Source organism: Mus caroli, unplaced genomic scaffold (genome assembly GCF_978045245.1).
Source record: "Mus caroli unplaced genomic scaffold, Mus_caroli_1 scaffold_2, whole genome shotgun sequence".
NCBI classification, from domain to species: Eukaryota; Metazoa; Chordata; class Mammalia; order Rodentia; family Muridae; genus Mus; species Mus caroli.
The window spans coordinates 94,633,084-94,642,981 of NW_028227257.1; the positions used below are offsets into that span (position 1 = coordinate 94,633,084).

A 9,898-nucleotide genomic window follows, 5' to 3' on the forward strand; every position below is an offset into this window, starting at 1 on the left:
AGATTCCCTAGTTGAGAATTCTCTGTTTAACTCTGTTCCCCATTTTTAATTGGGTTACTTGATTTTCTGGATTCTAACTTCTTAAGTTCTTTTCTAGTTACAAAGACCAGTGTACTTTATCTTACAGAAATTTTTCACTTTCATGAGGTCCCATTTGTCAATTGTTTATCTTAGAGCCTGAGCCATTGATATTCTGTTCAGGAAATTTTCCCGTGTGTCAATGTACTTGAGGTTCTTTCCCACTTTCTCTTCTGTTTGATTCAGTGTTAGATTCTGTCATATCTGATTTTGTGTGAGGGTTCTTGATCTACTTGGATTTGAACTTTGTTCAAGGAGATTAAAAATGGATCAATTAGCCGGGCATGGTGGCGCACGCCTTTAATCCCAGCACTCGGGAGGCAGAGGCAGGCGGATTTCTGAGTTCGAGGCCAGCCTGGTCTACAAAGTGAGTTCCAGGACAGCCAGAGCTATACAGAGAAACCCTGTCTCGAAAAACAAAAAAAAAAAAAAAAAAAAAAAAAAAAAAAAGGATCAATTTGCATTTTTCTACATGCAAACCACCGGGGTAACCAATGGAAAGTCCCAGATGCCAGTGATGTGAGAGGCTCCCAGGATCCAATGGGAATGACTTTAGCTAAAATGACTAACAGTGTGGAAATAGAACCTGAAGAGACCAGCTCCAGCAGATAGACATGGCCCTCAGTTGAGGGATGGGGCCACCCACCAATCTCAAAAATTTTAACCAGGTATTGTTCCTGATTAAAGGAAATTCAGGGTCAAAAAATGGAGCAGAGATTGAACAAAAGGCTATCCAGAGACTGCCCAACCTTTGGATTCATTCCAGCCTAGACACCAAACCCCAACACTATTCTTGATGTCAAGATACAGACAGGGGAAAAAAGAATCAAGGAAAAACAAATTTTGATAGAAAATGTAATAATAAAACACCCAATACTTCGTGTGATAATTAAATAGTAAATAAGGTTAGGCAGAAAATTGGGTAAGTAAATAGGATCTGAATTTAAATTCTCAAATCTCACATACAATTAAGTATATGTTCTATATATTTCTGTTCCTATAATAAAGTTAGATGCTGGAAATACACTGCACACTTACAGTCTGTTTTACACAGCAATGAACAACAGAGAAAACCTATTTCATAAAAGATAAAAACAGAGTTTGTACTCTGACCTCCATCTGCACACCTTGACATTTTTTGTGCCGCTGACACTAACACACATACACACACACACAGGTTAAACAAACAAACAAACACAAATATATTTGTGCCATTAAATTGTTAAATATGACAATTTATTCTATACATGCATTTGAATAATTATTAAAATATGAAAAATTTAAAACTTGAAAATGATAGGCTATTGTGTGGGGAAGAGAATTGTTTTAATTTTACATAAAAGTTAATAGAATCTTATTGTCTCAAGAAATACAGTTTAACAAATAGAAAACCCAGACCTCTGTATGCACAATGAGAGATTACCTTTACATCCCTAATATACTTATTTCTGATAATAACAACTAAGAACAATTGCATGAAGATCAACATTTTTAAATTGCTTTGCCTGTTTTTTTTTTCCTTCATGACAACTTGACTGTGTCTAACATTTTCCTCAATGCATCCTTGACATCTTTATTTCGAAAGCTGTAGATCATAGGGTTAAGCATTGGAATCACTACAGTATAGAACACTGACACCACTTTGTCCCTCTCCAGGGCATAACTTGTGCTTGGCCGGGAGTAAATAAAGAGGATTGAACCATAGTACAAAGTGACAGCTGTCAGGTGGGAACCACATGTAGAGAAGGCCTTGAGGCGGCCCTGGGTAGAACGGATCTTCAGAATGGCTACAATGATGAAGAGGTAGGAGGCCAAAATAAGCACAGTGGGAGTGATGACATTAGAAGCCAATATGAAATAGAGCACAGCCTGGTAGCTCTCTTTCACATCACACGCCAACTTCACAAGAGGAGGCAGGTCACAGAAGAAGTCATCAATGATATTGTCTCGACAGAAGCTCAGGGTAAATGTTTCACTGGTGATAATGGTGGAGTTTGCAAAGCCACCAAGGTAGGATGCTGCAACAAGACTGGCACATAACCTTTGGGACATAGCCTGGGAGTAAAGCAAGGGGTTGGAGATGGCCACATAATGATCATAAGCCATGGCAGCCAGTAGGTAGCATTCACTGTAGGCCAGCCCAGCAGAGAAGAAGAACTGAGCCAGGCAACCAGCAAAGGAGATGCTTTTGTCTTCAGTGATGCATGTGATCAGGATTTTGGGGGCATAGACAGAAGAATACCAGAGATCCAGGAATGACAGGTTTCCAATGAAGAAATACATAGGTGTATGGAGTCGTGAATCAGCACAGATGAGAGAAATCAGAGTAACATTCCCTAGCAGACTGATGATGTAAATGGTAAGGAAGATGAAAAAGAGTACTTGCTGTAACACTGCGTCTTCTGTGAATCCTAAAAGAATAAACTCTGTCACTGCAGTAACATTTTCCTCATCCATGATTTTGGGTATTTATGGTCTTTCTGTGAAAATATTAAATTACAGTTGAAATTTTTCACTAAATATTTTCTCCATTATTTGTCATTCTACATGCTAGAAAGGAAAAACACTGATCCATAAACATAACTTATTATGAAATATAAAAATACTAAATTGGTCTCATTGTTACAAATGACAAAGTATCCACGTGTTGCCCAGAAATGCCAGTTACTAAATAGATAATAGTGCAAATCATTTACATTTTCAACCCAGTGTCTCTATCTTTATAAACTTGTGTGTTCTGTTCATAGTTAAAATCTTTTATTCTTTAGTTTGGATATTTTAAGACACTGATAATTTCAGAAATAGATAAAAGTACTCCGTAAATGACCTCAGAAATTAAAATAACTGATGGTGAAATCTGGAAAAATGCTATTTAGTTTTCTTTAAGTCTACAAAAGCAAAAATAAAAGATTTTAAATGGCTTTTTTCATATTTCTACACTATAATTATTAACTACTTTTCATGGATGCTATAAACTACACACAAATACTGGCAGATATAGTGTAGTAAGATTAACTGTACACTCTAAAATGCATAGTGCCTTAGGCTTGGCTATTCCAAGGAAGTAAGACTGACTCTCAAAGAACAGTTTACTAGAGAACCATTTATTAGACTTTGTTAAGACAGTACAAAAATAAAGACTAATTTAATTAAAATAAGATTTATTGATAAGAGTTTTGATTTTTCTGGAAAGTGATGTTTAACTTTTCTTTATCAAACTAACTAGATTCATTTTGAGCCCTTTTAGCAAATATTTTCTTTTTTAATATTTCATTTTGGCTTTATTTCATTAGGCATGTTTATTAATTATGCATATTATTAGGATACCATACAATATGATATTTCAAAAATAACACATAATGTGAACTATCCAAATGCAAGTTTATTCTCTTCAACTCTCCTACATGAACTCAAATAGTCACTATTTTTCATTCAAGATGACTTTTTAATGATTTTCTCTTATGACTGTATACCTTCAGTGTCTATCCACTGTTCTTGGCTTATTTCAATTACTCTAAGGCTTTCCAGTTCTGCTCTGTGAAAATCATAGGACTCCATCTTTTATGGCTGAATAAAATTTCATATCTTTGTAACAGTGAATAGTACCAGAGTAACTGTGGGCATGTAAGATTTTAGTTTTTGTGGGTATACACACAGGAGAAAAAATATTGGATCTTAAGATATATTCCTTTAGAGTTTTTTGATGATTTTCCTTATTATTCTCTGGAATATAAATACTATTACATTCCTAACAACAGTGTATGACACTAATTTTACTTCACAATTGTACTGGTACTTGTTACATATTAAGTCAACTAAAACATCTTATATTAGCCTTTTTAACTAAGGTAAAATTATATACCATGAAGACTTTTGTTTTTATTTCTCTATTTTCTAGTGGTATTCAATATTGTTTGCAATAGCACAAAAAAGATTCTAGATTCCAGAGATAAATTAAGACCTGTATAGAAAACTAATCTGCAGCACATTATCCCCATTATAACCACAAATATCCACTGGAAGAAGAATAGCCTCTTTAATTAGTGGTGCTGAAAACATCACATGCATAGTATTAAATCTTGACCTCCAAAACTCACCCTGTACACAAATAAATCCTTGGTGAAAAATACTTAAATGTAAAGCCCCCAAAGTATTAACATATTTAAGAAAACTCAGGGAGAACCCTTCAAGGCTTTTTATAAACATAAATTATATTTATAATGATAACAGCACAGGAAACAAGAGACATTGCACATAACTAAGTTAAGGGGACAGTCAGTAAGAAATAGAGAGGAACTTTAGAGTGGGATAAATCAAGTAAATATGCAAGGTGAGTGATCCAGAGCATATTCAATTTTATCAATAAAGTAAAAATAGCAGATAAAATCTAGTGAATGATCTGAATTGTGCATTGCTCTTCCTTACATGGATGGGTTGTTTAGGAATCCTGTGGTCTACATGAGAACACTAGCTTGAATGAATGAGTCAATTTCTCTTTATAACTTTAAACTATTTCATTTTCTCTTACATTATTCTAACTGCATCTTAGAATATAATTTAAAGTTAAGTAGTGCATAGTGGCTCATGAATGTACTCCAAGCACTTGGAAGCCTGAAGCAGAAGTTTGAGGACAATCTAAGAGCTAGACCACATTGCCTGCAGAGTAAGAACCTATCTTAAATAAAAACTCAGTTCACTATACCCATAAAGTGGAGTAGTCCTAAATTCTCATTGAAGATGCATTGATAAGAAAATGTAGCATACAAATGGAAAAACATAATATGAAACTTTCAGGTAAAATACTGGAAAAGTATCTCAAGGTTACAAAACCAATGTTGTACGTTCTTTCTAGCTTCAAATCACTTTCATTTTTTGCAAAAGTGATAGACAAGAAACTAGAAATGAGACTTGGGGATATGTTAAGGGAAGAGTGTTAGTAGGTATAGGTAAAACAAAAGCCGTAAGATGGAATCCTGTGTGAAGAAAGTTTTAAGCAGGGAGGCTTTGAGAGTATAGGAGAAATCAATGTAAAGAAGGACACTGAGCCAAAGAAGGAAGTATGAAATGTCATATCCGAACCTACTACTACACAACCCATCGTAAAGCAAATAAATGAAGAATAACACGAGTAAACCAAAATGAATGACAAGACCAAAGGTTAAAGAATTAACTCTTGCCAGGCAGTAGTGGCACACACCTTTAATCCCAGCACTTGGGATGCAGAAGCGGGTGGATTTCTGAGTTTGAGGCCAGCCTGATCTACAGAATGAGTTCAAGGACAGCCAGTGCTCACAAATTAGTAGTTTCTGTAAGTTACTTGTTACTAGTTAGTAATCTAATTTTAAAATTTATCTTTTAACAACAACAACAAAAAGGATTTGAGTTAAATTACCTTGCATGGATAGACACTGTCATTTCCAGAAACCTGGGTTATTAAAAAGAAATCATAGTTCAAGACATTCAATGTCTTCCTATATAAGTTTTTAGTTAGGGAGTCCCGAATGATCTCTAAATCATCACTGTCTATTGTCCGTGCCCCTTATTAGCTACCATAACCACATAGTAAGAGCCTATTGCTGAAAACACTGAAACAGTTTCAAACATAGCAAAAAGAATTTCATATGCCCCAGTACAGGGGAATGCCAGGGCCAGGAAGCAGGAGTAGGTGGGTTGGGGAGCAGGGCAGAGGGGGAGGTATAGGGGGCTTTGGGGATAACATTTGAAATATAAATGAAGAGAATATCTAAGAAAAAAATTTCAAACTGATCCAGAAGTTCCCTTCTAAGTAAGTAGCTTTGATGGTGTCAAAAGGTGTTATATATGCTATTGAAGGAGAAAATAAATCAATAGTTTTACCCAGAGACTGACCCTGAATGTTGAGATATCACTGGTACCATAAGAGCATTGTTATTTTAGGATAGAAAACACTGTTCTGATTGTATTTAAGTCTTGCTTCATAAGATGGAATTGCATGTCTCATACTGCAATCCAGGTTAGAAGTTTATCACTACAGAGGTTATTATTGCAAACCTGCTATTGTTATCTTGCTAAATGGTCATGCCTTTGAATTTTTATGTAAATATTTATGCTTATAATCATTGATCTAAGGTGCAATCAATCATAGTCAGAGAAACTTGACTTTGCTGTGGATACCAGACAGTGGAGAGTTGTATAACTGCCTAAAGAACCAAGAATAACAGGCTTAATGCCCAGTCCTAAACAGACATCTACATCACCACAATACCAAGGCTTTATGGAGAGCATAAAGAACTTAAGAACCTATGGATGAGTAGTGGCATGAAATTTCAATTTTTAGACATGGCATGGCTGTTGCATTCATGAATTCACAGCAGTGGTCATTACCTAAATCCAAACTTTATACGAATAAGCCAGCAAAAATCATTGTATAGATTGGGTAGATGATATCCAGTCCCCTACACCAAGAAGCCATTGATAATGGATAATTTTAGAGAGAGAAACATTTGATTTTTGAGGAAGAAGGCCCTAATACATCCTCATGCTCCAGTGGATGGCTCCAACCTATGCTTATATACAAGTGTCACTGAATTTGTTTTCAAAAGTGTTTGTGTATGTGTGTGTGTGTGTGTGTGTGTGTGTGTGTGTGTGTGTGTGTGTAAATGTGCACTCCTACTCTTAAGGAAGAAACTTATTCATACATTGCTTACCAGTAAAAAAGAAACATTTCTACAATCATGAAAATTTTAACTCATAATATTTCTAATTTAACTACAAAATGGTCTTTACTGGTCATAGTAGGCCAGCCATAACTACATAAAACCTACAATAATAAAAACATATACCAGGAACTGATCAAACCATTGATTTCACCAAAAAAAAATTTTAAAGCCTAACTGGGAGCTATGTGAAGAGACTTCATCTTTCCATTATGTATAATCACAGCTAGGAAACCTCATTGTATTTATGAAGTAGAATTCTACTGTGGATTGCTTACATTAAGAATCATTATATCCCTTGACTGTATCATAATTTATGGTCTATTTACTTTTGCTTATTAGATGTAATACTTACTTGCATGAACATAAACTGTCACTTCATCTTTATTCAAACTGGAATTCAGAAATGCCTGCAACAACTCAAAATATAACAGTTTTCTCATACAATCTCTCTTTCCATTGACAATATTTCTAGGAGATCATATAAGCTTGTGTATCCCTTTGGGAAACATTGCTAAAGAAAAGATCTCCATGTGCTATTCTGGTGCCAAGTGACCAATAACAGTGCTCAGTTGAATTTCCAGAACAAATTGAGGAAATAGAGATCAATCAAGTAATTAAAAGTACTCATTATTTTAAAAGCAAAGCTTTTTATACTATGAGTTAATTCATGAAATTGAAGTGGAGAAAAACTAGCTAGAGTCACTGTCTTCAGCGGTGTATCCACTGGTGAGTTCCTCATTTTCCAAAGGTTAAATTAAGTAGACCAAAACCAAAAACCAAAGAAATGACAGTATGATGAGAAACTCTAGGGAAAAAAGGGTTGGTATGGTTAGGAGGGAGGCAAAAGAGGATGGGACAGGTAGGTGACCATTATAATTTATATATGTACAAAAATGTCAGTAAATAAAAATATCAAATATATATTAATTTTACAAAGAAACCACAGAAATACTATCTATATGTTATGCTAAAAAAGAATAGAAATTATTCTAGTCCATATAAAATTAATATCAATGATGACAGGAAAACATGTTTGTGTGTATGTGTGTGAGAAAGAGAGAGAGACAGAGAATGAGAAAGAGAACTGTTATGAATCCTAATTCATAAGTACAAATAACAGCACTAGTGGAAGAAACCCTTAAAGCAAATTGTTTGCTTCTTTTTAAATTTTAATTTAATCCTTTAGAGAATTCATATATAAGTACTAATTCATATCATTCCCACACCATCTCCCTGTCAGTCTCCTCCTGTGTCAATAATGGGTACAGCAGTTGGCATTTGAACATAGATAGGTCCCATCTCAGACAGAGCTACAGGTAATCAATGTCTTCTGAGAGAGAAAGAATCAATTTCTCCAGGTACTTGCTTCTTGAAGGTAATCCAATCCCAAGTGGTCAGACCTGGATAAGTGTCTATATGAGCAGCCTTTCCTTTCATTAAGAAGAAATAAAGAAAAAACTGATTAATGCACCTAATTTTAGAAAATTGGTTTCTATCTAATGATGCTGGCTAAGTCCATTTGCATGCTGGGCATACAAAAAAAAAACCTGTAAATTTCTCACACAGTTTTGAAATATGGGTTCATATGACTATTCTGGACAAAGGAATATGGACAAATTCCACTTATACTTCTTCTTCTCTTTTGTCAAACCATAATGGCTTTGTTCTAGTCACTATGCACTACAGACACAAAGCTCTCTAAGAAACTATGTTATATTTCAACCTGGTCTACACCTTTGTAAAAAGCTTTGGTAAGGAGACATAATATACAATAAGGAAATTTTTAAAAAAATCATTAGGTCTTACTTCAAAATCCTATACTCCATAAAACTGGAAAATCTAAATGAAATGAAGTACTTTCTATACAGATACCAATCACCAAAGTTAAATGATGATCAGATAAACTATATAAACAGTCCCGTAACTCCTAAGGAAATAGAAACAGTCAGATAAAGCCTCCCAGGCCCTCCTCTAAACAAGAACCTTGTCAAATTCTACAAGGCTTTCAAAGAAGAGCTAATACCAATACTCTTCAAACTATTGCACAAAATAAAAACAGAAGAAACACTACCTGAATCATTGTATGAGGCCTCAGTGACCCTGATACCTAAATCACACAAAGGCTCAACAAAGAAAGAGAACTTCAGACCAATTTAACTTATGAACATCAATGCAAAACTACTACTCAATAAAAAGTTCACAAATGGAATCCAAGTTCACATAAAAAAAAAACATCATTCACCAGGATCAAGTAGGCTTCATCCCAGGAATGCAGGGAAGGTTCTGTATAGGAAAATCCATCCACATAATTCACAATATAAAACTGAGAAGTAAAAAAAAAAAAACAAAAAAACCAAAAAAACAAAACAACAACAACAACAAAAAAAAAACAATGATCATCCCATCAGATGCTGAAAAGCCTTCAACAAAATCCAGCACCCTTTCATATTAAAAGACTTGGAAAGATCTGGGATATGAGGTGCATACCTAAATATAATCAAAAGCAATATACGGAAAGCCAATAACCAACTTCAAATTAAGCGAAGAGAAAATTAAAGCAATCCAATTAAGATCATGGACAGGACAAGGATGTTCATTCTCTCTATATATAGTGCTTGAATATAGTACTTGAAGTTCTATCCAGAGCAATAAGTCAACTAAAGGAGATCAAAGAGATACAAATTAGAAAGGGAAAAGTTAAAGTATCACAATCTGCAGATGATATGATAATATTCATAAGCAAATCCAAAAATTCTATCAGAAAACTCTGAAAGCAGATAAACAATTTCAGTCAAGCAGCTAGATATAAAATTAACTCAAACAAATCAGTACCCCTACTTTGTACAAATGATAAATGGACCAAGAATTAAATTAGGGAAAAATACTCTTCAAAATAGCCACAAATAATATAAAATATTTTGGTGTGACTCTAACCAAGCAAGTGAAAGATCTGTATAACAAGAACTTTAAATACCTGAAGTAATAAATTGGAGATATCAGTAGATGGAAAGTTCTTCCATGCTCATGGATCAGTATAATTATCAAAGTGACAATGGCCATCTTATGAAAAGCAATTTACAATTTTAATGCAATTCCCATTAAAATTCCAACACAATTTTACC

General features: G+C 34.4%; 1 protein-coding gene across 1 annotated transcript; it reads right to left on the minus strand.

The window, feature by feature from the left end:
• Positions 1–1,599: 1,599 nt before the first annotated feature.
• LOC110290220 (olfactory receptor 9G19-like) lies at positions 1,600–2,535 on the minus strand. Its single transcript, XM_021156712.3, has one exon. The coding sequence runs from the start codon at positions 2,533–2,535 to the stop codon at positions 1,600–1,602; it is 936 nt and encodes a 311-aa protein (XP_021012371.1).
• Between the last annotated feature and the right edge of the window lie 7,363 nt (positions 2,536–9,898).